The sequence below is a fragment of the Lupinus angustifolius genome, chromosome LG18 (assembly GCF_001865875.1).
Source record: "Lupinus angustifolius cultivar Tanjil chromosome LG18, LupAngTanjil_v1.0, whole genome shotgun sequence".
Lineage (NCBI taxonomy): Eukaryota > Viridiplantae > Streptophyta > Magnoliopsida > Fabales > Fabaceae > Lupinus > Lupinus angustifolius.
Genome location: NC_032026.1, coordinates 16,061,736 through 16,089,708, shown reverse-complemented (window position 1 = coordinate 16,089,708; position 27,973 = coordinate 16,061,736). Strand labels below are relative to the sequence as shown.

Genomic DNA, 27,973 nt, shown 5'->3' with positions numbered 1-27,973 from the left:
ATATTTTCACTCTGTTAAATGACCATGTTCATTAACGATCCAACATCAGTTTTAAACACCATGACCTTAAGATCAGAAAACCCACAATAAAGATGGGAAGCAACCACCATTGCCCTTTCGCCTGAATCTGCACTCTGCTCTCCGCGCTCTATTATTGTTTACCTCGGACTAATTGCATACATCCAAAAGCAGGAGTATGTAACACAATAAAAACTTTCTAAACACGAGCCATTTATACCAACATATGATCTGTGAAATCACCCAACACATGCTATGCGTTCATCAAGTCAGTCGCCCTTTAAATTCTGAAAAAGCTCTGGAAGATGGACGTTAGTCAGCTTGGTCCTCTTGCTGATTTCTTTGTTCTTCTTCTTAGGCTTGGACTTGGAGGCAGGAATGCCTTCCATTTGTGCTGTGCTCCTCCTCTTTGCGGTGTTAGTAGCAGGCTTCATTCCATTCTTTAGGAGATCCTTCTCTATATCAAGCATATCACGAGGCAATTCAATCCCCCGAAAGAGCAGTTTTAGGTCATCATCCACCTTAATAGGGACTCGGGGGTCATTGGGGTAAGCAATGTCTTCCTGTGAATCAAAGTTGGACAGAAGCCAAATCTGCCCTGCAGCTTTTAAAGCCTAGAAATCGATATAGCTTTATAAGGCCTTATTTCATTTGAAACCAATTTATGAAACTAAATTTTGACTTCTACAAACAGATGTAAATCAAATTTATCGAATAGTTCTAATGTTCTATTGCTCTTTACATAATTCAAGAAAAAACATACTAAAATAGCTTACACTAATATTAATTTATCAGTATGACATAAAATTCTTAGAAAATAAGAAGCAGAGAAAAGATGAGGATAAACTTTGAAAAAATGAAAAAAAAGAAACAAAAGTAGGCAAGTGAAGGGGACAGCAGAGACTAAAAAGAAGAGTGTCAATGGCTGTTTTAAAAAACTGGAACTCCCCTCCAGGTTGCTAAATGATTCATACAAAACTGAACTACTTCAGTAATGACATTCAAAAGCCATCTTTTTACCCCAGTTATCACAGGACTCTAAATCCACATATAAGAAAGTAATAGCAAAGGTGTAACCACGTTGAGGCTGCCTCCCTAAACAGCAAGATGTTGTAAATAATTTATTAAAAACAAGGTTTCCATTTCCACATTACTAGTCATACTGACCAAAGGTTGGGATAAAACGAGTTTTGCATTTCCACATTACTTAATTAGTTTTACAACTATTTTTTGTCCCTGCAACATTTGATTCATATATTCATCTTTGGTATTGCCTATAACATTTGAGCTTCTTTCACAGGAATAGCGATTAGTGATTTTGGCACTCATGTTCCTCCTAAAAATTCATTACGCACAGGGGGGGGGATCAAACTTGTGAAATAAGAATAGTTTCTCCATAAACCCAAGACAATATCAGAGTCAGAGAATCATCTTATGATCAAGATTCCAACAACATTACTGAAAAATGAACATGAAAACATTTTCATCTGATATAGTAAACTAACAAATATCATTTACCTGCAAGTCCTCCATCACAGTTGGGTAAGAATCCTTTAAGTCAATAACAGCAATGCCCTCTAGATACTTTCGTATCAGGACAAGCAGCTCTTTTTTATCCCTAACATCATGCTTCGACTACAGACCAAAAGCAAGGATAATCCAAAACAGTGGTATAACACAATAAGTTATCATCAAAATATACAAAACTGAGACAACAAGTTATCAGGAAGATGATATGTGTGAATAAAAAGTTACCTTGTAAGAGAATCGTTCCCCATCATATTTAATTTTAGGGTTTTTCCTCATACTTTCAAAAACATTTCTATTAGCATTCATGTCCACATAGCATACTTGATTAATCTGGTCTGGTGTTAAAGCCTGACGGGTCTGTAAGCGAACACAATCGCAATCACAACCGCAATCACAAACACGATCATAATCACAAACACAAATTGATCTAAGGTAAAATAAGAGATCAATAGGTAGTTGCAAACCTCAAAGAGGAGATCAATAACACGCTTCATCTGAGCACCAACGGGGGCTTTGCGAATAGAGTTAATATGTTGAAGCCTCTCAGTATCGTTTGAGAATTTGACAGAAGGAATTGGAGTAACTCTTCCATTGGTAGATGATGAAGATGGTGATTTTAGGGTTTGAGCAGCTTTCGTAGAAACAAGCGTCGATTGACACTTCTCTTGCTGCTTTTTGAATCTATCTAGCTTTTCTTGCAACGCCATATCTGATCTCAAACACCAAAATATCAATCAATCACCTAACACAACACTATTTTATTTTATTATTTCAGAAATTTCAGAATCAAAATTGGAAATCAATTAGTTAATTGAAAATTCAATTTCGTGTATTTCAAGTTGGAGCGATGATAACAGGATCGATCGCAGGAACATGTATATCGAAATATATATATATATAGAGAGAGAGAGAGAGAGAGGGAGAGAGAGAATAACCGTGGAAGAAATTTCCGTGAAACAATGAAGGAATGAAGAAGCACCAAGGTTACTTTGCAAGGAGGCTATTATTTGCCCCTTCAAATCACATGGGCCACCCAACCCATGAAATATCCTTCCCATTTTATAAGGAGAACAAAATGTAGTCTTGGTTAGCATTACCCGACCTTAACTACTTACCCGATTTCGTCTGATTATAATTGAAACCGAATATGGTTGGATTTCAATGAGTTTAGATTTGGTTCAAGTTTAAAATAAGATTGGTCAATATTTAGGATCGGATATGAGATAAACATGACCTAAGTCATCTCAAGGCAAATATCATTAGTTTTCTAATTCTTTTATCACATATACATGATTAACAATGTATTTACAAATATTGTTTTATATGTTAAATTACATATACATAATAGTAAGTAATATTTAGAAGACTTTATTCAAAGGGTATGCATTATATTTATTAGAGTCTAGGGTCGGGTTTAAGCTTAAAGGTGGACCTGGTCGACAATTGGGATTAAGTTAGTTTAGGCTCTAGAAGGGTGTGAGTTCAAAAAACGACTTCACAAATATTTAAGACCAAATAATAAATAAGTTTTATTAGATCCAACTCACCCAATGATCACCCATAATACACACTATACTCTATTTTTTTATATTATCATTCGCACTATATTGTATATAATAACTTCATCATTACATTTTATATTTAATTATTATTGAATTTTAAATATAAATAATATATGATGTAGTGTGTAACATCTTAGCTTTGATATGCGACCCTTCTCGCCCATGAATTTATTAAATGTGTCATCCTTAAGCTTAAATACTTTCGTAGACTACATGACTCAACCCCTAACTTGTGGAGTTATAACCATTAATTCAAGCTACTGTGGCTTAGTGGTAAAGACTTAATAGAATCAATGACTATAAGTCTCCAATGTTATGAGTTTGAGACATAAAAACTATTTAAAGGGGATAAAATAATGAGATTTCACACTTATTATATTCATGAACTTTGAAGGATTACATATTATGGCTAAGGTGTTAAAAAACAAGGTTTAAATATAAGAAGACATCAAATTTAGAAGTTTTTTTTTGTACATTCTTTGTTTGAAGAAAAGAAAATAAGGAGAGGAAGAAATAGGATAGAAGAAAATAAATATTATGATGAGATAAAATAATGAACAATAAAATTAGCCTATATCTCTCTATCCACAAAATAAAAATTACATGCATTTGCCTTGAGTGCCCCCTAAACTATTGATAAAATGTTAAGAACTTCTCTCATCGTTTTATATAGCTATTTATTATTTATGTTACAATTTATGGATTAATATTTTAGTTTTGATATTATGGAATGTGTTGTTTCCATTGGACATTTTCTTTTCCTTATTTCCTCTTTCTTTCTCCACTGCCAAACAAAGTACAAAATAAAAACAATAGAAATGGCTTCGCCCGGGTTCGAACCGGAGACCTTCAGTGTGTTAGACTGACGTGATAACCAACTACACCACGAAACCAATTTGCTTTGTTTTCTCATTTTAATATTAATAATTCACGGTTTATGTCTCAGCCTTTGCACTATCGAGATAAACTTTGTCTATTGAAAAAGCTAGTCAATTTTAATTATCTTGCACCCAATCATTGTGATTTAAATTCAGATTAGATGTAACCAAACAATACAAGTAATAGTAAAACATCATGGACAATAGTTTCATTTAAGTATTACATGACATAGTCCATTGTCAGTTTCAACTTCTAAACAAAAAGTGGATGCTAACAAAGGTGATTCGGGTAAAAAGCAACAACTAGTAGTGTTGAATTAAATGTGATTATGAAGTTTCTCCAATGTATATATATATATAATGTTTGCTAGTGAAGCTTGCATGCAATGCAGAAATCCTCTAAGGTCAATCTTCATTTGCCAAATCAATGAAGAGAGTGCCTTGATGAATTATACCTCGCACCGGAGGCAATCTTTTGTCTGAGCCGTGAATATCTACAAGTATGTGGAGTTAACTCTCCCAACGGAGATTTTTTTCATCTACAAGACTTAAACCTGATATCTTGTTTAAGAGAAATCAAGCATGTACTGGTTGAACCAACACTCGTTGATGCATACTAGGACTTTGTTTTGGAGCACTAATATTTCTAAAAATAATATATTTTATATGCAAGTTTCATGACCTTTTCTTGCCTATGCTAGATATGGAAATAATGGTCTCATTGAACAATAATAATTAGCTGCACCAATGTAGAAGACAATATGATTATGTAAACTAGTATTGTTTACCATTTTATATTAGGCAAAAATGTATTTTTACCTCTTAACTTATTTTTTTTTCTCATTTTGATTCCTCATTTTTTGTCTAATTTCAGTGGTCCATCTTTATCAAATTCACACAATTGAAAATAGACACATGACATGCAAATCGACAAGGCACAACTTGAAAGAGAAGTGACTAAAAAAATATCAAAAATACTAATGTGATAAAATGAGACAATGAGGAAAAATTTAAGGTAAATGACATATTAGTATATTACTTTAATATTAATATAAAAGTTTCTCTACTCATTACACAAATTTTGACTAAAAAATCAATCATTCCTAAAGCTTAAACATTACTAAAACACTACAACCTCAAGATTCTCAAATTCTCCTAATTGATCCTGCTGTTACTTTGTTGAGAAGGAACATCATTCTCTGTATTAGCTCTTGAAATGATGGGCGTTTATCTGAATCACTGTTCACATTTGACACAAGCAAAGTTTTTAGTAAATTAGAATGCATCAACCTCTACCAAAATAAAACTGAAGTAGAGAGTATATAACTATATATAGATATAAGTACCTTCTCCAACATTCTTGGATGATTGATGCTGCATCAGGATCAAGCCCTTCAGGCATGTCCAACCTTCTATCCATAAAGCCAACCACTCCAACAACCTTTTCAAATCAAATACACTACATTGGTTGTCTTTGTACTTAACTTGAATAACTCTATTTACATATACTTCTGCATGCATTATCTCACACCACTTTGATTAACCCAAGTTTCAATCATTTTTAACCAAAAATGTACATATACTTAAACCACTTTACTATATCGTTAATCTCGATTCCTGCTACCATAATTACGTTCGAATCGCTGGTAAGTAAGGCAATGTATGTGAAAGTGCATGTGTGAAAGAGAAAAACCTGTAGGAAATTCAAAGTTTTCCATGGAATAGATTGAGTCATTAGTTCCCAGAGGATGACACCAAAACTGAACACATCAGACCTGTTTTTAAAATAGAGAAGTCATTACATCAGTATATATATATATATATAGAGAGAGAGAGAGAGAGAGGGAGAGAGAGAATAACCGTGGAAGAAATTTCCGTGAAACAATGAAGGAATGAAGAAGCACCAAGGTTACTTTGCAAGGAGGCTATTATTTGCCCCTTCAAATCACATGGGCCACCCAACCCATGAAATATCCTTCCCATTTTATAAGGAGAACAAAATGTAGTCTTGGTTAGCATTACCCGACCTTAACTACTTACCCGATTTCGTCTGATTATAATTGAAACCGAATATGGTTGGATTTCAATGAGTTTAGATTTGGTTCAAGTTTAAAATAAGATTGGTCAATATTTAGGATCGGATATGAGATAAACATGACCTAAGTCATCTCAAGGCAAATATCATTAGTTTTCTAATTCTTTTATCACATATACATGATTAACAATGTATTTACAAATATTGTTTTATATGTTAAATTACATATACATAATAGTAAGTAATATTTAGAAGACTTTATTCAAAGGGTATGCATTATATTTATTAGAGTCTAGGGTCGGGTTTAAGCTTAAAGGTGGACCTGGTCGACAATTGGGATTAAGTTAGTTTAGGCTCTAGAAGGGTGTGAGTTCAAAAAACGACTTCACAAATATTTAAGACCAAATAATAAATAAGTTTTATTAGATCCAACTCACCCAATGATCACCCATAATACACACTATACTCTATTTTTTTATATTATCATTCGCACTATATTGTATATAATAACTTCATCATTACATTTTATATTTAATTATTATTGAATTTTAAATATAAATAATATATGATGTAGTGTGTAACATCTTAGCTTTGATATGCGACCCTTCTCGCCCATGAATTTATTAAATGTGTCATCCTTAAGCTTAAATACTTTCGTAGACTACATGACTCAACCCCTAACTTGTGGAGTTATAACCATTAATTCAAGCTACTGTGGCTTAGTGGTAAAGACTTAATAGAATCAATGACTATAAGTCTCCAATGTTATGAGTTTGAGACATAAAAACTATTTAAAGGGGATAAAATAATGAGATTTCACACTTATTATATTCATGAACTTTGAAGGATTACATATTATGGCTAAGGTGTTAAAAAACAAGGTTTAAATATAAGAAGACATCAAATTTAGAAGTTTTTTTTTGTACATTCTTTGTTTGAAGAAAAGAAAATAAGGAGAGGAAGAAATAGGATAGAAGAAAATAAATATTATGATGAGATAAAATAATGAACAATAAAATTAGCCTATATCTCTCTATCCACAAAATAAAAATTACATGCATTTGCCTTGAGTGCCCCCTAAACTATTGATAAAATGTTAAGAACTTCTCTCATCGTTTTATATAGCTATTTATTATTTATGTTACAATTTATGGATTAATATTTTAGTTTTGATATTATGGAATGTGTTGTTTCCATTGGACATTTTCTTTTCCTTATTTCCTCTTTCTTTCTCCACTGCCAAACAAAGTACAAAATAAAAACAATAGAAATGGCTTCGCCCGGGTTCGAACCGGAGACCTTCAGTGTGTTAGACTGACGTGATAACCAACTACACCACGAAACCAATTTGCTTTGTTTTCTCATTTTAATATTAATAATTCACGGTTTATGTCTCAGCCTTTGCACTATCGAGATAAACTTTGTCTATTGAAAAAGCTAGTCAATTTTAATTATCTTGCACCCAATCATTGTGATTTAAATTCAGATTAGATGTAACCAAACAATACAAGTAATAGTAAAACATCATGGACAATAGTTTCATTTAAGTATTACATGACATAGTCCATTGTCAGTTTCAACTTCTAAACAAAAAGTGGATGCTAACAAAGGTGATTCGGGTAAAAAGCAACAACTAGTAGTGTTGAATTAAATGTGATTATGAAGTTTCTCCAATGTATATATATATATAATGTTTGCTAGTGAAGCTTGCATGCAATGCAGAAATCCTCTAAGGTCAATCTTCATTTGCCAAATCAATGAAGAGAGTGCCTTGATGAATTATACCTCGCACCGGAGGCAATCTTTTGTCTGAGCCGTGAATATCTACAAGTATGTGGAGTTAACTCTCCCAACGGAGATTTTTTTCATCTACAAGACTTAAACCTGATATCTTGTTTAAGAGAAATCAAGCATGTACTGGTTGAACCAACACTCGTTGATGCATACTAGGACTTTGTTTTGGAGCACTAATATTTCTAAAAATAATATATTTTATATGCAAGTTTCATGACCTTTTCTTGCCTATGCTAGATATGGAAATAATGGTCTCATTGAACAATAATAATTAGCTGCACCAATGTAGAAGACAATATGATTATGTAAACTAGTATTGTTTACCATTTTATATTAGGCAAAAATGTATTTTTACCTCTTAACTTATTTTTTTTTCTCATTTTGATTCCTCATTTTTTGTCTAATTTCAGTGGTCCATCTTTATCAAATTCACACAATTGAAAATAGACACATGACATGCAAATCGACAAGGCACAACTTGAAAGAGAAGTGACTAAAAAAATATCAAAAATACTAATGTGATAAAATGAGACAATGAGGAAAAATTTAAGGTAAATGACATATTAGTATATTACTTTAATATTAATATAAAAGTTTCTCTACTCATTACACAAATTTTGACTAAAAAATCAATCATTCCTAAAGCTTAAACATTACTAAAACACTACAACCTCAAGATTCTCAAATTCTCCTAATTGATCCTGCTGTTACTTTGTTGAGAAGGAACATCATTCTCTGTATTAGCTCTTGAAATGATGGGCGTTTATCTGAATCACTGTTCACATTTGACACAAGCAAAGTTTTTAGTAAATTAGAATGCATCAACCTCTACCAAAATAAAACTGAAGTAGAGAGTATATAACTATATATAGATATAAGTACCTTCTCCAACATTCTTGGATGATTGATGCTGCATCAGGATCAAGCCCTTCAGGCATGTCCAACCTTCTATCCATAAAGCCAACCACTCCAACAACCTTTTCAAATCAAATACACTACATTGGTTGTCTTTGTACTTAACTTGAATAACTCTATTTACATATACTTCTGCATGCATTATCTCACACCACTTTGATTAACCCAAGTTTCAATCATTTTTAACCAAAAATGTACATATACTTAAACCACTTTACTATATCGTTAATCTCGATTCCTGCTACCATAATTACGTTCGAATCGCTGGTAAGTAAGGCAATGTATGTGAAAGTGCATGTGTGAAAGAGAAAAACCTGTAGGAAATTCAAAGTTTTCCATGGAATAGATTGAGTCATTAGTTCCCAGAGGATGACACCAAAACTGAACACATCAGACCTGTTTTTAAAATAGAGAAGTCATTACATCAGAAGCACGTGTTAACAATTCAATATGATCCAGCCACTACTTGGAACTTGGAAGTGCAGAATATCTTCCGAAATCGTAAATTGGTCGTATTTGGAAACTAGACAAAGTAGGACAGTGATTTAAATATATTGATTTCATATCAAATATATGATTGTAACTTGTAGACCCCTATAAGGACATTAATACAGTTGATTGAGCAATGCCTCAAACACCATTTCACAAGTGAGCAAATAGTTTTAGATTTTGGAAAATTTGGTGGAAAAATCCACAATGTTTAAAGAAAGTTTCCTGATAATTTTTCAAACTGAAAACAAACTGTAAGTTTCAGCTCTAAGGAATTACTTCTCATTGGACGGCTCATTTCGAAGGACTTCCGGGGCCATCCACTGAGGCTGCATTTTGACAGCAAAAGGGCTTGTTAGAGAAAGCAATAATGAAGCATTGACATAAAAGCAAAATAAATATTTTACTGTTACTAGCTGTTCAACTAAGATGTTTTGCATGTAAAAAGTGAGAGAAAAAATGTGTGCTATCATTACAGTGCCTCTTCCAGATTTTGTAGTCAATAAAGTTGCATTCTTCAATTTTGACAGGCCAAAATCTCCAACCTGAGAAAAAACCAAACTGATATCAGGAGCAAGACACTCAATATTCCCAAGACTATGGCACGCATTTTGTAACGAACAAATTCTCCCAAAAACTTAAGCTGTTAGACGAATGCATATAAATGACTTTTATTATATCTCTAACATGCCCTGTCACAGAAGTGCCGTATGGGCTTGAAGTGTGGACAATGCACAAGCCGACCTACACTGCATTGATATTCAACTTCCTTTATTTAAGAGTGGGGGCAACAAGGATCAAACTCTAGACCGAATGATCGGAGAGAGCCTCATGAATTATCTCTCCCAGAAACGTAAACCATCGGGTGAAGAGACATGAATGACTTTTATTACATCTCTAGCAATTTACAAGCAATTATTACCTTGACAGTCCAGTTTTTATCAACAAGCAGATTAGACGACTTTAGGTCTCTATGAACAATTGGTGGATTTCGGTGATGAAGATAATTCATACCTCTAGCCTGCAATAAACAACAATGTGAATTATAACATCAGAACATTGAAGATTCAGCTAGCAACCAGTTTGTTGGTAACACGTGTGTGTGGATGAGAGAGATAGAAAACGCACAACATCGAGGGCCATCCTTAAACGCCTTCTGATGTCTAATGTCTGATTGTTGTTGTGAAGAATTTTGAAAAGGCTTCCCCTATCCGGCAAAACAAAATCAGTGTAAGGTAGTGCCAGAAAAGAAAAGCAAACGAGGGGCTTTATGAACATGAGATTCATATTCAATTATCTAATGTCATAAATAAAATAGATGCCTAACTAGTATACTGCTCCCGTAAAATGGATCTTACCGAGGCAATAACTCGGTCATGATGGCAAGCCTTTCAGGTGAGTATACTGCTCCCATGAAAAGCAATACATTAGGGTGTCTCAATCTCTTCATTATATCAATCTGAAGTATGCACAAAAATAGTTCAGGCATTAGCTGCTTCCTATCTCAAGCAGAATAGGGAGGGAGGGTATTTTGAGATACCTCTTTTCGGTAGTCTTGCAAAGTCTCTTGTGCGTATCCATTCCCGAAGTAAACCTTGACAGCAACATCCTGATAAAAAAAATATGGGCAGATGACAACTCTACTCCTACTAAGAGAATAAAAGAACATGTTCAATATATACCGATCCATTCCATATTCCATGATGAACAACAGCATAAGAACCTGAAAAGTAAAACAAAACATGTCGGCGTTTGGAATCATTAAATATAATATGCAGAACCAGTTCAAGTTCTATCGTAAGAAATATGCAGATAAGTACAAACTAATTATTTTAAGGCACATAAAATAGAAGTTCTTTTGTCCTACACCCACAAGATCTTGAAGCAAATATTTTCCACTACCTGTTTATTATAATTCATCATCCACTAGAATTGCATTTTCCCCTGAAGTAAGAGACTGAATTTACTTGTGGCGTAAGGGATTCTAGGCTATTAAGAAGGAAAAATTGATAATTGATGTCCTACATCAGTCTGAGCCTGCTCTTTAAACAACGGGGCGTAATTAATTTCGATATACAACTTTGTAGAAATCTGCATACACTGAAATTCAGCCTAGCATACTACCAAATACATTTTAGCATCTGATTCCTCAACATAAAGGAATCATAAAAATGCACAACAGAATGTTATTACCTTGTCCAATCTCCTCTCTTAATTCAAGATCTTCCCAACGGATTTCACACCGTACAGTATTAGACTCATCCCATTTGCTTGATGAACTTTCATGACTGCCCGTGCTCTCCCCCGAACTAGGCAATTGCAACCCTTCTTGCTGCTTTTGCACTACATCTTCTATCACCTTACTTGTAGCTTCTGGTTCCAAGCTCTTTGGATAATCAAATTGGCAGTGGAATCTTAACAACGGGTCCTGGGAAATAGGAGAACCAAGGCTTCCATCTCGCTCCATCGAGAAACGTTTAACAGAACTATCTTTGAAAACACTAGAAGTTTTATGTGCACAAACTTTTGTATCTGCTTTCTTCATATCAAATAAAGAATTAAGTTTATGGAGATTTACTTCTTTATTCTCTCCATTAGCAACACACCGTTGCGGAGTAAATGCCAAAAAATCTCCAGATAAATCATGGTCATTATTGACTTCACTGCTGCCTGAATTTTCATTTGTGCAATTACTTTTAATACTTCCATTATCCTTCCTAAGTTTTCGGCTTCCTCCGATTTGAAGTTTTGCAAGGAATCTTGCAGCCTGAAATGGTTTAACCATATAGATGATCATATATGTTAAATAGATAAAGAGTAAAAGAAGGTTCATAGTTACACAAAGTTTGAAATGGATATTATGTACACATGGGTAGCAAAAAATTTGTATTCCTTGTACTGTCTTATAACAGGACCTGGGAATTAGGATAACTGATAAAAGGAAAAATCTAAAATTTATTTACGATTTTAGAAGGTCGTCCAAATTCAGCGGTGGACTCGTCCTTTTCAGAGGCCTCCCTAGAAGTTGTGTTTTCACTATGGTGATGTCTGGAGTCGTATTTTGTTTCCTGAAAGAGGGGGTAAAAACTTGTGAAATATTATCATACTAAAATAGGTACTTAGATGCATCTTCAAGGAGAAAAGAGGCATACATATATGCTACACTGCTCTAGTTTTTCATCATCTGCATCTGCTGAAGTATTCCTAGAAATTGTGTCATCGGCATGTCGGCGTTGGAGAATCTTTGATGCCTGTCAGATATCAGAAAATGAGAAGAAACACAAAGACAAAAAAATGTAAAGAAGTAGTAATGAAACATATAAGAACCAGATTGGAAACAGATGATGCAATCAACGGGCGCGGCGGCCACTGGATCCTTTTCGAGTTTAACCTCTGTACTTCAGGTTGACCATATACACCAAATTGACAAGTTCTTAAGTTTTCTGAATGTATGAAGTTAAACACTGCTGCATCACTTGAAACAGTGATAACACCAACAAGTTCACCATCCTCATAAAGAGGAGTTTTAGTTACCATTGCCATAAATACTTCACCAGATCTTTTCTTCAATGGAAATTGCCCAGACCATGGTACTCCTCTCATCAACCTTTCCATAATCTTTTGTAGAGATGCATAATACTCTTCACTAATTAAGAACTCATCAAATCTTTGTCCAATGATTTCGTAGTCCTTCCATCCATACAGATTTTCTGCTGTATGATTCCTGAAATGAAAAAAAAGAAGGTTCTGCTCAAAAAAACATGGAAGAGATTGAGCTAATTACTGAACTTTTTTTATATATAGTGCAATGTTAATTTGAGATTGGATCTGGTTTCCATTGAATTAGAAAATGAATGGCATATGAAAGTGTTATCGATTTGTAATGCAGATTGTTATCTATTTTGATTACAAAATGCACAATGGATTGAGTGGCGTTGTGCAATGACTCATATATCTAGATAATAGCAGTACAAGTTATGCACAATGGATTGAGTGGTAGCCTCTCAACGCTCCCGAACGTGGACACAATTGGCCGAACTCGTTACCAAATCCATTGCATTATTATCTTTTCTCTATACTCTTTTACTATTTGATTGACAAGTGGCATGGGTTGTACTAAGTACTAACAACTCAGCTTCTATCAGTTCTGCATTATTCATCTTCATTTTACATCCAAACATACACTGCATAAGCCTTTTACACGGTTGATCAAGGTATTACGCAACTGAGAACTGTTTCCAGGATTTGAACCGACAAAAGCTAAACCTTTAAAATTTAAAGAGAAAAAGAAAAGAAACATGCATAAGTATATATGACTATGTATATTACCAATATATGATCTCTCTAGATGAAGGTTTATAGATATGAAGAGCATGGCCCATGCATTTCATGATACTTTCATATATGCTTGTTGAGAAGAAGAAACATGAAAGGAGATTTTTATGTGTATCTTCATCTCTCTTGTTCTGTAACAATTCATGAAACTGTTCCCTCAGCTTAGCTTGACTCTTCTCCATGCTTCTACATCGATCCAACAAAGCTTCATAAACACGTTCTTCTCTATCTTCCACACCCATTGAAGTTGCATGCAATATCAATGCTCGTTATTATTGCTTTGCGTATTATTAGTAGTGGTAGTTTATATTCTCTTTCTTCACTTCCTAACTTATTGTTTGTGGCTAAAGGTTGTTTGACACGTATCTGAGACCGTTCCTCGAAGCTATCATATGCAGACAGGTATTGGAATTACCGGAATAAACAACCAATTCTGTCTTTTCATGGGTTTCTAGTTTAGACACTAATTTATATTGTGGACTGCTGCGTCATATATTATTACATTGTAATTGCAGTTTGATATTAGATCACATTAATGTGAACATATTGTATTAAATTGGGTGAAACGTCATACCAGACTTTATTTTAAACAGATATAGTATATATGAGTAAGGATCATCTTTTTTACTTGTTTTTAATGACAAATGTGTGATTTTATTGTAATCAAAAGATTATAGTGTAATTTAAAGTTGCATTTCTCTTTACTTTTTTTGAAGTACTTGTTTCTCCATTAATTAATTAATAGAGAGGATCCTAACTCAATCTATATAACATGTAGGAGTCTAAGCTTGCTTGTTCGTGTGTTTAAAAATATCAAAATCTATGTCTGAATTGTTTAAAAGTCTAATTTATTAGTCGGTTTAAATATTTCTTATACTATATAATATTAAAATAAATCATTATGTGGAAATCTAAATAAATTAATATTCATACTTTTAATTAGATTTTTTAACCCTAGGAATTAAGTTATATTTTTATATTAAAATTATATTATACTAGTGTGTTGACATGCAGTGTCGTGTCTGTCAACCCAAAATTTATTCAATTTGTCTAATATTCAATTTTTGAAATACACTTTTGAAATAAGAAGATAATAAGGATAAAATAAGAAAATAACATTATATGGTTTTTTTGGTAGAAATAAAAAGATATTGAGGGCAAAATAGGAAAACACAAATTACACCATGATGGGTGGTTATTTTGTGTTTTCCCTTTATTAATAGTATAGATAGATATAATATAATATTACTTAGGTTAAAATTGTATAATCTGAACATATTATATAATATAACTAAATATGTTAGCCTTAATAAGTAGTCTTTTGGATGACTTAAAGTCTGATCTGTTAAAATAAATATACTTTTCAAAAAGCGTGAACCAATCTTGTTTACGAAAAAAGTATTGTCTGGTCTGATCTGTTATAGGTTAGGTAATAGGTTTATAATAGATGATCTGACATGTTTCCAACCTTAACCACATGAAATTCAAAAATATTTTTGTAATCATGACATCAAATAACAACTAAAATTTAAAACACCACCAAGATTACTATTTGCAATATAATCCTCGTACCATGTTTATTTATTTATTTAAAACTCCAAACCGGTTTAAATCGTGGGACATTCTTCAAAACCGCCAAACCGCCATCATTCCATGAAATTAGTCTCTGTTGAGTTCAAACCAAACCCATTATGAACAAAAACAATGACATTGCTTTCACGTAGCACCATAATCATCTTCTTCTTATGTTGCTTTTTCATTCTCCATGTCACAGAAGGAGTTCAAATTATATCCAAATCAAAGCTACAGAAATGTGAGAAGAATTCAGACTCTGAACAAAATCTCAATTGCACTACCAAAATCGTTCTCAACATGGCTGTTCCTAGTGGCTCCGTATGAATTTCACAATTACTAATTTATTAAGTAGTAGAATCAATAAAGTTTAAATTTTTCACTAATTTATAGTGTGTTTTTTAATAGAGTGGAGGAGAGGCATCAATTGTTGCTGAATTGGTTGAAGTAGAAGAAAATGCAACTGCAAAAATGCAAACTTTAAGGGTTCCTCCTGTTATAACTGTTAATAAATCTGCTGCATATGCATTCTATGACTTAACATATATACGTGTATGATTCTCTTCTCTTACAACATTTATTTGTTAACTAACTATATCTTTTTTCTTAATATCTTATCATGCGTTATGGTTTAATGTGCATTTAGCAGGATGTTCCTTATAAACCTGAAGAATTTTTTGTTAAAACGCGCAAGTGCAAGCCAGATGCTAGTGCAAATGTTGTAAAGATATGCGAGAGGCAAGCTATGTTTTGTTATTATTTATTATCTATTTATGAACTTGAGATTTAGATTACCCTCATTCTCAAATTTGTGTTGTTTTTCAGATTGCGAGATGAAGAGGGTCATATTGTTGAGAATACTCAGGTGGCTTTTCTTCCATGTTAGGCTTGCTTTGTAGTTAACACTAAAGGTCATGTCTTTCTGTGTTTAACACTTGTAATTTGTATTATTTACTATCAGTCGCAGAGCCGATCTTCCAACCGAAAATGTAGGATACTAAGAAATACTTTCACTTTAATTTTTTTGTTTTTTGAATCATGATATTATAATATGTTGTACTTGCAATATATTGGGATGTCCAGTTTTCCAATTACAATTTATGTTCTAAGGGCTTATGATGACAATTTCTTCCAAAAAAAGAAAACCTTTTTGGCACATTCATTGGCATTTGACCTTGCTTAACATATATGTCTGTCTATCTTTAATCCAGCCAATCTGTTGTCCATGTGGGCCTCGGCGGCGGATGCCTTCATCATGTGGAAACTTTTGTAAGTGCTCTATGCCGTTGGCACCATTATTAGTATTAAGTTTTTAGGAAACATGGAATTTACAACAATGTTGTTTAAGCAGTTGACAAATTGACAAAAGGAAAGGCCAACACTGCACATTGTGTGCGCTTTCCAGGTGATTGGTAAGCCTTCCACCTCCCCGTCCTATGCTTATATTAAATGTGAAGTCCTTCCTTGTTTTGGTTACCAGTTACAACTTAGATTTTCTTATTTTTTTAGATCAATTCAGGTTTCATGTCTTTGGTATTGGGCGGCGAACATTGGGATTTAGCGTTCGAATACAGGTGAAGAGTGGAAATGAAGTTTCGGTATGTAATCGTTGGTTTGCTTAAGCAATATTATATGATTTAAATGAGACATTCATCTTTTTCCGTAGGTTATGCATTTTGCATCATGATACTGGTGTTCTTTAAGTATCCAGAATCTTTCATATTATATTGTGCTTGCAATGGAAAAAAGTGTAAAATGCTAATAAGAGCATACATATATAATATTGTTCTGTCCTCTTGTTTTCCAGTTTCTGTTTATCTAACACAGAATTTTCGCCATCCATTATTTGGCCGGCAGGAAGTGGTTGTGGGTCCTGAAAACAGGACAGTGATATCTGATGATAAATTTTTGAGGGTTAGTCTTATCGGGGATTTTGCTGGGTATACAAGTATACCATCTTTTGAGGATTTCTATCTTGTTGTACCAAGGCAGGTATGCTTGATTTACTGGTTTCACCATAATTGATCCCAACTGGTTTTAGCTGTTAGAAGTATAAATTTATCCACAAAGATGTAAGCTTTATGATTTTCTAGTAGATTTCTGGCATATTTTGTGAACAACATATGTTGTAGTAAAATAAAATTGAGACTGGATTAGTTTTTTTTCTTTTTACTTTTTGAAAAGGAGACTGAATTAGGTTAAAGAATTGGTTATTAAATAATTTTATGCTGCTATTGACAACTCTGTTAAATTGGCTTCATGAACATTGTTTTGTTAATCACAAATCTACTCTTAGACAGTTTCTTGATAGTTGCATTCATTAATGAATTCTTTGAACATATAGTTTACAATAACCCACTTTTGCAGTGGAGTTAAATCAAGGTACATATATGGAATAGGAATATGATAACAAAAAATTGGAAAAATAAACAGAACTTGCAAGCATGAAGAAAACCATGCTCCCTATAGTCTCAAGAACTTTTACATACTTTTGACATCGTTCACAAATTCTACAAGCTTAAACAAAATATTTGCAAAATTTTCTTATGGCAGAGTGGCCCCGCTCAACCGCAAGATTTGGGAAGAAATATTTCTATGTGGATGCTGCTTGAGAGAGTAAGATTTACGTTAGATGGTATTGAATGTAACAAAATTGGTGTCAGCTATGAAGCTTTCAATCAACAACCAAACTTTTGCTCTTCACCCTTTTGGAGTTGCTTGCATAATCAGTTGTGGAATTTTCGAGAGGTTAGTACTGCAACAATAATTCTTTTCCTCTAGTTTGTATCCCCATTCACTATTTTGGTGCCACTTCTTTCTTTTTTTCTTTTCACCCCCTTTTATGCTAATGTACGAATTCCTTACATGGAATATTTTTTAGTGGTATATCTCTCCTGTGCAGACACCCAAAAGGTTAAGTTGTAAAAAGGGATCATAAGTTGACTTTTCATAACTCTTGCACCAGACATTGCACGCACTCGCACACACACGTCAATGATTTTAAGACATGTATATTTACTCCAATGCACAGAGAAGTTGTGTTATTACAAGTCATAATGTATATGTTAATATGCTTTAACTTATACTTCATCTGCAGTATTCTTAGTGTTGGTGAGAATTTGAAAGGAACATTCTTGCTTTTAACAGGCTGACTTGAACCGAATAAGTAGGAATCAGGTGCCACTATATGGTTTGGAAGGAAGGTTTGAAAGGATAAACCAGCATCCAGTTATGTTACGGTAATTGTATCGTTATATTAAACATGATGAATTCAATTTGAAATGATTTTTATTTGATTTGTCTGCAGGGCGCTGGAAGTTATTCTTTCTCAATAGGAATTACAGAGGTTCTTAATACAAACATTTTGATAGAATTAAGTGCCACTGATGTAGAGTATGTATATCAAAGGTATTATTATTTCCTTGATATAGAGATCATATCAAAACAATGGTATTCTTTATAAATATGCATGTCATGGATATGGATCTGTCATGCCCATTCTATTTTATGAAACTTGTTTTTGAGACCTTTGTTTATTGCTAGTAGTAGTGACTGAAAACTTAAGTTGCTGATGGACTGTTGTTTTTCTTGTGAATGTTGTTGATGTGCAAGAATGTTTTGTAGTCTGAGTTTGGTTTTATTCTGACAAAAAGTTTGAGATGTTGGTGTAGTCATTCAATCGCTGAATTTTTTTGCAAACAGAAGTTATGGTGTTTGGTCAACTGTAATAATTAATTTTTTCGGGGGCGGGGGATAATGATGGAGTATACATGATAAAGTCTAAGACTGAAACAAAAATCATGAAAATAAGTTTCCTTTGTTAGTCTGGTGTATGGTTCCGAGGAAAATGACGGAGGTAAGTTTAATGCAGCCAATTTGGTTTCTAATGATGCAGGCGGATGCCTTTTTTATCCAGCAGAATTATTGTGTTTATAGTCAAAAAAATCACAAGCTGCTTGACACTTCCTTTTCTCCAGGAGCCCTGGAAAGATTTTAAGTGTTAGCATCCCTACATTTGAAGCCTTAACTCAATTTGGAGTTGCTACAATCACAACTAAGAATATTGGTGAGGTGGAAGCATCATATAGTTTGACGGTATTCAGTCTCTATCCATCATAGTTCTTCACATTCTTAGATGTTTAGTTACGGCTCATGCTGAGCCTCGTGGCATCAATTTTTGTTATCCTGTGCTTTTACTTGGACAATGAAATATTTATTTGATATGATGCCATATATGCCTTATATTAATTAGCACATTTTGAAGGCTTGAAAGTATTATTCTACTTCTTTGGTTACAAGATGTAATATTAAATACTAGGGATGGTTATGATTTTTTAAAGAACTTGACCTGACCTGTGATCTTAGTTTGGATGAACAACAACATCAACCAAGTCTTATTCCCACCAGGAGGGTCAACTACATGGATTAAAAGATGTTATAACAATTCATAAATCATGTCCATAAGCTTCATGACACTTGGATGAAGGCACGATCATTTTACTAAATATCACATTCTCATTTCACATCCATAAACTTCATAACAAAATAATATGTTCGATTCAATTATTCCTAGTTAGATGAGCTTACTGCATGAGAAGAAATTAACATTTGCATGGCGCTCAAGATTCTCTAGTTTTTTTAAGGTTACAAAACTTAGTTCCTATGTATTTTAAGTTTGCATGGCTGTAGTGTTTCTCAAGGAAACAAGTTGTAGTTTTAGCATTGAAGTATTGTGGTGTTTTGCAGTTTAATTGCTCCAAGGATGTCACCTTGATGGAGGTACTATACTGAAACATATGTTCATCCTCAACTAACTGGTTTTCCACTTTTCCCTTTGCAGCTTTATAATTCTTTGATATTCTACTTATGGGTGTTTTTCCCCCAACATGCTTGCAGGAACAATATTTAATAATGAAGCCAAATGAGATTACAACCCGAGCATTCAAAATCTACCCAAACACTGATCAAGCTTCAAAATATTTTTGTGCAGGTAAAATAAATATTACGGTTAATGTCTATTATGAAGATTAAAGTGGAGGAAAATATTGATACTCAGTTGTCTATTTTCCATGTGTTTTAATGAAGCTATACTAAAGGACTCTGATTATGGTGAGGTTGACAGAGCTGAATGTCAATTTACTACTACGGGTATGGTTCTTGACAACGGAACACAGGTTTGTTCTTTTCCCGTACCAGAATTTATTATCCTGTGACATGAAACTTATTCAAATCAGTTATACTATGGTATGATGTTCTTAAAGGTTACATATATCTAACATCTCCAGATTCCACTAAATGGGAGTCTCGTACACTAGGCCGACCCTTTTATATATACACATATAAAGTTCATCAGAATGATAGTCTTCTGATTGTTGAACAAAAAACAAGCTAGTTGTCGGCGATGTAATGAAACATATTATGACAACAACAAAAAATATGATTTTGTGGATCACCAAATCATTGATCAACTGCAGGGCATGCCATTTCAACTACCAGAGACCAGTATAAGTGGTTTCTTTGATTCTATTGAGAGCTTATGGAATAAAATATGGACAAGCACTATAGAATTTATCACTGGAAAAACTTGCAGGTATGTTTTCTACTAGAATTTACAGATTGCATCATTCAAATTCTAGAATATATGCAAAATATCCATTTCTTGAATTTTTGTATCATTTAGAACAGAACTTTTTTTATTCATGGGGAATATTAGTATTGCTTTGACCTGTTGTAGTAGTGTGTATTTTTTATCAAACTCCTCACTTGATGAGAAATTTTACTGGGCAATCAGATATGGCCATGGTCATAAGGAGCTTTGTATAATTTGAAATGGTAACTGTTAAACATATGGAAATGACAAAGAAGTATCACTTTGTTTTAAAAGTTGAATATTTATGCTTGCATCTGGACTGACTGCTATGAAAATGTAGAACAAGGTTTATTTTTCATTGAGGTAGTATGTTATATTTTGCCTTTCAAATTAGCATAAAGGGAAGAGAAAAAAAAGCTAAACTATTTTATGCAGAAACTACTCAACAATCTAGTCAGTAACACAAGGACTAAAAAAGCTGGTACTCTTAATTGAGATCAATGATTTATTGGAATGAATCATGTGATCTTCTTTATTCTCCCATATTGTTTGATATGTTGTAGTGAGTTTTTGTGTTCCTGATTTGTTTCCAAATGATTCTACATATTAGTATGAACCACCTTTACATAGAAGCAGGGTACTGGAAGATCTATAACTATATAGTACCTTATTAACCATAAGCTTTGTTTGATGTTGACTCATTTGTCTTGACAAATATCTGGACTAATCTCTTCAAGTGGGTGAACAGACAAAAATGCTCTGGGTTTTTTGACTTCAAGTGTCACATACAATATGTATGCTTGAGTTGGGTAATGATGTTTGGTCTGTTTTTGGCAATTTTTCCAACAGGTAAACTTCTATTTAATGTCTATGGTGTGCTAAAGTTTGTAATGTCAGCAGAACACAGGAAATATAAAAACTGTTCTTTGAAATGCAGTGCTTGTGCTATTATGGCTTTTGCACCAGAAAGGTGTATTTGATCCTCTTTACGACTGGTGGGAAAATATATTTGGTGCTGATGAACAGACATTCGTAGATAAACGGAACTTGGAAATTGTTCGTGGACACCATCATACTCATAGTAACAAACATCATAAACATGAACATAGGCACCCTAAACATGGCGCCCAGTATAGACGAAGGATTAGTCATGAGCACAAGCACAGGCATTCTGAAAGGGACTCTAACCATTTTGATTATTTACACCATGTTCAGAAAGAAAAGCACAAGCATTCACATAAAAAGAATATAGATATTGTGCAGCATCATGGTGACAATCCAGGACATTACAAACACAGAAAGGAAGGAGACACTTCAAAAGGGCTTAAATTGATGGAACAGAAGCATCACAAAGAGAGGCAAGAAAAGTATGACAAACACAATGAATTTCTGCTATATGAGCCAGAGGATGGGTAGAGAAAGTTGTAGCCGAATTAATAGTTTACTGTAAATTTCTCTTAGTTTTATATAATGTTCTAGACCAAATTTCTCACATTGTATAACTTTCTAATGGGATGGGGTGAACAAAAATTGTGGAAGATATTGAAATAATGCCAATTCAATGTTCTGATGTGAATGATATTTTATAAAAGGATATAATCTGAAACATTTACACCACTTGTTACAAAGTAAAACTCTTTCCTCTCCCTCACCTTCCTTTTCTAAGGTAAGAGATGTCATATTTTGGATCTAATACACTCTTTCAATTTTTAAGTGACCTAGGCAAAACTTACTAAGAGATCGTTATGGTTACTTCTCCGGTTCCACGATAAATCTCTGCCTTGTTTGTCTTGAAAATGCCAATGATTGGGAAGATGCCAGTGCAAATTCCCACCAGATGTGAGTCTCTCTTGCATAGTTTTGGTTTCTAATTTGTAATGGTATTGGTATATTCTGTTTCCTGATTTATTTGATCTTTCTCCATGATTTGAACATGAAAGCCATTTGGAAATTGTAAACCCGGAGTTCTAACAATATTTCCTCCTTTGATAGGTCGCCACCTGAAATGTTCAGATGTTAAAGACTTACTTAACTCTGCATCTCAATTCAAATTCAGTGGCATACATATATATATATATGCACACACGTATACATATATATATATATATATATACATGCATGGGATTGCAATTTCATGATCTACCTGTACTTTGTTACCAAACTATGAAGAAAGACAGCCATCTGAACCTTGGTGAAGTCTGTTCCAACACAAAATCTCATGCCTCCACCAAAAGCCATGAAATTTTTTGTAGCACCACTTAATTCTACTCCCTGTAGGCCATTTTTTTGTGGTCAGTAAATTGAAAAGGAAGACAGAATGCAGATTAAGATCTAAGTTAATTGTAAATTGATGGCTAGTTTTTAGCTACTGGATTACATCATTTATACCCTTATCTATGTCAACTGGAGTTGAGACTTGAGTGTATCACAACCAGTTACATGGTAAACTCATTTACCGTATGTACTGTGTATCGAATTTTGCATATCGGGTTCGTCATAATAACATTAAAATGACGAACCGGTATGAATCACGTACCACATACCAGAACCATTCAAGTATTAGATCACAACTCCTTGTGTCGGTGTGTTCGTGTCAATTGGCATAGGGAGTTAACATAATATAGATAGTGATATAAGTGATGTTTTCCTGTAGTTTTGTATCCTTTGAAGCATTTCTGAAATGACTTAAGCTTTGGAAAGAAAATAGAAGGTATTAAATTCACCTCCCATCTCCATGGATTAAAGGCAAGAGGATCTCGATATTTCTTCGGGTTCAAGTGAACAGCTGGGGGACACACCATAACTGCCCACCCTGCTGGTATTGTGTACCCTGCAAGTATTAATTGTGGCAGATGAAATCATGACAGATACACTGAACTTCTCTGTTACTTAAAGAACAAGGTATGTGTGCATTGAACCATAAAAAGTTGATAATAATAGTATGTAGTATTTTAAATTGGAATCCCATCAAATATTTTTTCTTAAAATCAGTAGAATGATCATTATCTTATAAAAACTATTTCTTCTTTGTGATACAATGATATTTGTGCAAACCAGTAATTAATGACATACCCTTAAAACTAATTTCCTTCATTGCCTTCCGGAAGATTCCTGGCACTATATTTGCAAGTCTCACAGTTTCATTTATGAACTGCAAATAGTCATGGACTTGTTAACAAGATATATACACATATATAGAAAGTAACTCAACATTTTCACTCATTAATAAAACAAGGACAAAATTATTGATGAACCTGAAATGTAAATGTCATTGATTTATATTCTTTCCATGTGATTCCAGAGTTAGGATCTTCACGTTGTTCTAGGATGGCTTTATGTTCTTCCTAAAAGGCACAATACCAATGGCACTTTTCAATTAGTAGAAGTCAAAATGAAAGACATAAAAAAATAGGAGTAATTCAAAGATTGGATTATTATAATAAATATATATTATTTAACATACTTGTAATTGCTTGAGCACCAAGGGATTGTCAGAAAGGAGTTTGATGGCATAAGTAATGGCCAGAGAAGTAGTTTCAAAGCTTGCAAAGAGGAGCACAAACATGAGGTCCAGCGCTATCGCTTCGGTTAGTATTGTTCCTTCTTTCTTTAGTTCTTCAACCACATAGTCAAAGAAATCTGTCTGCTGTTTCCTTGGCATTGCCCTTCTTTCCTGCAGCATCTTCTTAAGCATCCTCATTGCTTTTTTCCTTCCCTGACAAGAATAATGAATCAATGATCAAAAGATAATAACAACGCCCAAGCCTTTATCACATTAGATGGAGTCGGCTATATGAATCGAACGACACCATGATATTCTATCGTAAAGTAGTTTCGCTCTTTTCTAATATAAAAGATGGTCTGTAAAAAAACTACTGAAAAGAACAAAACTACTCCATTTTTATTTCGTCGTTTAGCAAGCCTGATTAACTAATATCTAATACTTTCCTTAACTTTATGAAAATTTTCCAAGGAAGAACTTAAACAGCATATAAGGTGAGAATGATAAATGGAGTTTTTGCAGCAGTTTGTAAAAAACTTATTTGGAAAAATGAGAACAGCTTATGAAAATAGCTTATTATCTTGTAAGCTCTTTTTAGTTTATTTCAGTAAGCTTATCAAAGAAACTTATTAAAATAAGCTGTTTTAACATATTTTTGTAAAAGTTGATTGAATAAGCATATAATAAGGTTGTTTACCAAACGTGCCCATGATACAATATCTAGAGTTGGCAGTTTGGACTTACCTGCAGACATTTGTGATAAGCTGTTCCTGGAACATCCAGAGGGAAAGAAATGAGCCCTTGTATAAATGCAACAAAGTTCTCCCTTAGATTTTCTGAAGCCTTGTTTGAATCATAACTGATTAGCTTTTTTGCAGTCAAATCAAATATCATCTACAAGGAAGTGTACATAGCAAAGTTCAGACATTTAGTGGAATGAGAAAGAATAGTTAGTGTGTTATATTAACTACTGATTATTTATACCCTTGCTGTTGCTTCCTTCAATTCAACACTGTCCTGACATGACCACTGTTGTAATGATCTGCATGCTGTGTTCTCAACTTCAGATAGCATCTTTTTAAGGCTTTCAGGACCAAACAGATTGAGTACCATGTTCTTAAGGTACTTGTACATGAAACCATGTAAAGAACCTACATTTTGTTTCCCAAAGATTTCTGTGAATGTCTCTGGGTACCAGCTCTGGAACACTTGTCCCTCTTGTTGGAATATGAAGTAATTAAAATCTGGGTCTGTTGATACTACAACTGGTCTTCCAACTAAGTTGGTCTTGAAAATTGGTCCATACCTGAAGATAAACTCAGTTCATGAAAGATATTCTAACACTTCTTTTTCATAATCATTGTTATAGAAAGAACTATGGTTTGATGATTAGTATTTAGGTGTAACATGAAAAATGAAATACTTATATACCTTTTCATTCTCTTCTTGATGAAGGGAGGAATATCAGAAGAAGTGTTAGGGGTGAAGAATTGAAGGCTTTCACCAAGAAGTGGCAAGCCCATTGAACCTGGTGGTAGTTTTCCATTGCAACTAGGATTTCTCCATCTATAAACCCAATGTGTAATGCATATAATAATAAATGCTCCAACACATAGCTCCCACATTTTTTTTTTCTATAAACACAAACTAAAAAGTAAAGAAAAATACCCAAAAAACTCTTTTTTTATAGAGAAGAAGATAATATATTAATAGAGTGAAGTGCTGAATTAAGAAGAATGGATAAGTGCAGAGAGTGAGAGAAAAAAGGAAGAGATTAAAGTTGGGAAAGGAGGGAAGAATGGACAGAAAGGAGTAGACAATGGTGGCATGCATATCAGAATCATAGAAGATATCTTCTTATATAGGCAAGCCATAATAGAAACCATATGAAGAAAATAATATTAATTTTGTATACCCTTTTAGTTTTTCATGAAATTGGTTGTTGCAAAAAGCTGTATTAGTAGTTGGAGATAGAATAGAATAATTGAATTATATCTGTCTATAGAGATCACTTATTGCTATGTTGGAATTATCTGTCTATAGAGACACACCACTTATTGCTATGTCAATGCCTTGCATTATATGAAACTTACTAGATGTTTCCTCTTCCACGCGTTCCTTTCTTCAAGGATAATTTACTTTTTCTGCCTCAAATTTTGTTCATGTGTGAAATTTGTCCTCTCACTTTTTCAGACAGTTTAAGGGGTTTCAACTTTTTTATTATGTGATGTTGGTACCTCCATCAAGTTTAGCTAAAAAAATAAGTTGGATGACATGGTTATGTTAGCTATTAGTTACGTTACGTAAGCTTTTTCCATTAGTTTTTGGACGGAAACTTACAGAAATATCGTCGAATAAGGAGCAAATTACCTAAAGTAAAAGATAAAATTGAGTAGTTCACGTATATATAAAAAATTAAGAATGAGAAGCTTTTAATATTTCAATGTTTTTTGTTTCCCACAGATATTTTCACACTGGAGATAATTATGTCTGAGTTGGGAACTTCTATATGTATGTAGAGCTAACTCTTCTCATGCATGTTTTTTTCATCCACAAGACTCGAACAGAATTTGCGTATTATGAAAGTGAATAAGTACGAGGCTGAAATATGGCAGTTTTTAAGGAGATTTTTTGCAAGTATTGCCTAGATTTGAATGATGAGTTTGAGGTTCAAACTTGAGAGAATCTTTCTGACCAAATCAAGCATCTCAAGTAAATCTTTCATGGATCATTAAATGCTTTCAAGTCCTAAACTTGTAATGCCCTTAACCAACTTGATATCTTTCAATATCTATGATAAATTCTTAATGTGTGTGATGCTGACATAGTATATATTCTTGTTATTCTGTTCTAGTGAGTTGAAAAATCTTTTAGTAGATTTTCTTTCACTGCAACAAAACAAATGGATAATCTTAACAAAACTAAAATGTCATACTTAAATCTCAAGACATGTAACATTGATGATTCCAAATTGGAGAGCTAGAAATGGCATCCAACTACAACAGTGCATGTTTTCATTTTTGGGGACAAAACTAACTGCACCTAATACTAATCTAGCTAGGCCAAGAAACTCAAAACTCATTGAGCACCACCCCATTTTCTCATTGAACCACGGTCTTGACCAAATTGCTGCAATTACCACTTACCAGATATAGGTAGGTCACTATGAACTATAGCACAATAATATATACAAGGATTTGTTGTCCTAAATGGTGTCCTAAACTATGTCTTAGACAAACGATATTGAAGCCAAAACAGAAAAAAAATATAATGAACTTTTAATCTTTTTAATTGACATGACATGTTATCATTTGTTTGAGACAAGGTCGAGGACATGATTTAGGATAACAGATTTTTGTCCCAATAATATTATTTTACTTATCTTATTTTCTGATATTTTTCTGTATTCAGAATAGTGTAAGTGTTTTTTACACTATCGACAAATTTCTATCATTCATATGTTAACTTAATTATCATTGACTTTCAAATAAAGTATAAAGTATTATAAAGCAATGATAAATAATATGCTGACATTGAAAAAAACTTTACATTGTCAATGCACAGAAGTAAAATGAAACCCAAATATATGGCATAAGGTTTTGTGATACCTTTACATAATAGACTTTATGATACCTTTAAAGTTGATATCAGTCTTAGGATGGAGTATATAAGGGGGTCCTACGTGTCTGAAAGTTAAATGGCACAAAATCTTATGGTGGGTACTTATATGCAGTTGGTCCACGTCAAAGGGAT

The 27,973-nt window shown here is 33.4% G+C and overlaps 5 protein-coding genes and 2 non-coding genes across 12 annotated transcripts; 1 reads left to right on the top strand and 6 right to left on the bottom strand.

The window, feature by feature from the left end:
- LOC109332744 (transcription initiation factor IIE subunit beta-like) lies at window positions 129–5,909 on the bottom strand. Of its 4 annotated transcripts, none has more exons than XM_019567757.1 (5): window positions 5,849–5,909; window positions 2,013–2,257; window positions 1,774–1,905; window positions 1,537–1,653; window positions 129–632 (listed from the first exon to the last, which is right to left on the bottom strand). In XM_019567757.1, the coding sequence occupies exons 2-5, from the start codon at window positions 2,253–2,255 to the stop codon at window positions 288–290; spliced, it is 837 nt and encodes a 278-aa protein (XP_019423302.1). In that variant the 5' UTR covers window positions 2,256–2,257; window positions 5,849–5,909; the 3' UTR covers window positions 129–287. The 4 variants fall into 4 exon arrangements, with proteins under 4 accessions (XP_019423302.1, XP_019423301.1, XP_019423303.1 ...); XM_019567756.1 differs by lacking the exon at window positions 5,849–5,909 and adding an exon at window positions 2,484–2,598; XM_019567758.1 differs by lacking the exon at window positions 5,849–5,909 and adding an exon at window positions 2,464–2,548.
- On the bottom strand, window positions 3,930–4,003 carry TRNAV-AAC. The gene has a single exon. It is a non-coding gene; the product is annotated as a tRNA-Val (tRNA).
- Window positions 5,035–5,766, bottom strand: LOC109332751 (serine/threonine-protein kinase EDR1-like). The gene is made up of 3 exons (XM_019567766.1): window positions 5,682–5,766; window positions 5,335–5,429; window positions 5,035–5,227 (listed from the first exon to the last, which is right to left on the bottom strand). The coding sequence occupies exons 1-3, from the start codon at window positions 5,721–5,723 to the stop codon at window positions 5,134–5,136; spliced, it is 231 nt and encodes a 76-aa protein (XP_019423311.1). The 5' UTR covers window positions 5,724–5,766; the 3' UTR covers window positions 5,035–5,133.
- On the bottom strand, window positions 7,295–7,368 carry TRNAV-AAC. The gene has a single exon. It is a non-coding gene; the product is annotated as a tRNA-Val (tRNA).
- Window positions 8,400–13,995, bottom strand: LOC109332442 (dual specificity protein kinase shkB-like). 2 transcript variants are annotated; one of them, XM_019567424.1, is made up of 15 exons: window positions 13,551–13,995; window positions 12,549–12,945; window positions 12,374–12,472; window positions 12,185–12,289; window positions 11,415–11,988; window positions 10,904–10,944; window positions 10,762–10,830; window positions 10,580–10,680; window positions 10,350–10,428; window positions 10,144–10,242; window positions 9,698–9,766; window positions 9,501–9,550; window positions 9,047–9,128; window positions 8,700–8,794; window positions 8,400–8,592 (listed from the first exon to the last, which is right to left on the bottom strand). In XM_019567424.1, the coding sequence occupies exons 1-15, from the start codon at window positions 13,796–13,798 to the stop codon at window positions 8,499–8,501; spliced, it is 2,202 nt and encodes a 733-aa protein (XP_019422969.1). In that variant the 5' UTR covers window positions 13,799–13,995; the 3' UTR covers window positions 8,400–8,498. The 2 variants fall into 2 exon arrangements, with proteins under 2 accessions (XP_019422969.1, XP_019422970.1); XM_019567425.1 differs by lacking the exon at window positions 12,185–12,289.
- On the top strand, window positions 15,123–22,224 carry LOC109332149 (protein HAPLESS 2). 2 transcript variants are annotated; one of them, XM_019567002.1, is made up of 18 exons: window positions 15,123–15,449; window positions 15,537–15,680; window positions 15,778–15,866; window positions 15,954–15,993; window positions 16,340–16,397; window positions 16,480–16,540; window positions 16,648–16,726; window positions 16,986–17,120; window positions 17,682–17,876; window positions 18,276–18,356; window positions 18,436–18,536; window positions 19,106–19,223; window positions 19,875–19,907; window positions 20,025–20,118; window positions 20,214–20,302; window positions 20,603–20,718; window positions 21,467–21,567; window positions 21,656–22,224. In XM_019567002.1, exons 1-18 carry the CDS (start codon window positions 15,261–15,263, stop codon window positions 22,132–22,134), a joined length of 2,202 nt encoding a protein of 733 aa, XP_019422547.1. In that variant the 5' UTR covers window positions 15,123–15,260; the 3' UTR covers window positions 22,135–22,224. The 2 variants fall into 2 exon arrangements, with proteins under 2 accessions (XP_019422547.1, XP_019422546.1); XM_019567001.1 differs by having other exon boundaries at window positions 15,775–15,866.
- On the bottom strand, window positions 22,289–25,879 carry LOC109332150 (cytochrome P450 87A3). Its single transcript, XM_019567003.1, has 9 exons — window positions 25,652–25,879; window positions 25,205–25,526; window positions 24,965–25,114; window positions 24,182–24,433; window positions 23,973–24,062; window positions 23,791–23,869; window positions 23,442–23,548; window positions 22,862–22,989; window positions 22,289–22,718 (listed from the first exon to the last, which is right to left on the bottom strand). The coding sequence occupies exons 1-9, from the start codon at window positions 25,843–25,845 to the stop codon at window positions 22,586–22,588; spliced, it is 1,455 nt and encodes a 484-aa protein (XP_019422548.1). The 5' UTR covers window positions 25,846–25,879; the 3' UTR covers window positions 22,289–22,585.

Coding starts and splice junctions, on each gene's coding strand:
- LOC109332744 (XM_019567757.1), bottom strand. CDS start 2,255: ATGGCGTTGCAAGAAAAGCTAGATAGATTCAAAAAGCAGCAAGAGAAG. Junction 1,654..1,773: donor GGGAACGATTCTCTTACAAG/GTAACTTTTTAT, acceptor TTTGGTCTGTAG/TCGAAGCATGATGTTAGGGA. Junction 633..1,536: donor CTGTGATGGAGGACTTGCAG/GTAAATGATATT, acceptor ATCGATTTCTAG/GCTTTAAAAGCTGCAGGGCA.
- LOC109332150 (XM_019567003.1), bottom strand. CDS start 25,845: ATGTGGGAGCTATGTGTTGGAGCATTTATTATTATATGCATTACACAT. Junction 25,527..25,651: donor ATCAAGAAGAGAATGAAAAG/GTATATAAGTAT, acceptor GTTTATCTTCAG/GTATGGACCAATTTTCAAGA. Junction 22,990..23,441: donor TTAATCCATGGAGATGGGAG/GTGAATTTAATA, acceptor AATGGCCTACAG/GGAGTAGAATTAAGTGGTGC.
- LOC109332442 (XM_019567424.1), bottom strand. CDS start 13,798: ATGGGTGTGGAAGATAGAGAAGAACGTGTTTATGAAGCTTTGTTGGAT. Junction 12,290..12,373: donor TAGAGCAGTGTAGCATATAT/GTATGCCTCTTT, acceptor CCCCTCTTTCAG/GAAACAAAATACGACTCCAG. Junction 11,989..12,184: donor TTGGACGACCTTCTAAAATC/GTAAATAAATTT, acceptor AAACCATTTCAG/GCTGCAAGATTCCTTGCAAA.
- LOC109332751 (XM_019567766.1), bottom strand. CDS start 5,723: ATGACTCAATCTATTCCATGGAAAACTTTGAATTTCCTACAG. Junction 5,430..5,681: donor AAACTTTGAATTTCCTACAG/GTTTTTCTCTTT, acceptor TGATTTGAAAAG/GTTGTTGGAGTGGTTGGCTT. Junction 5,228..5,334: donor ATCCAAGAATGTTGGAGAAG/GTACTTATATCT, acceptor AAATGTGAACAG/TGATTCAGATAAACGCCCAT.
- LOC109332149 (XM_019567001.1), top strand. CDS start 15,261: ATGACATTGCTTTCACGTAGCACCATAATCATCTTCTTCTTATGTTGC. Junction 18,357..18,435: donor AAAGGATAAACCAGCATCCA/GTTATGTTACGG, acceptor ATTTGTCTGCAG/GGCGCTGGAAGTTATTCTTT. Junction 21,568..21,655: donor TTTGGCAATTTTTCCAACAG/GTAAACTTCTAT, acceptor TTTGAAATGCAG/TGCTTGTGCTATTATGGCTT.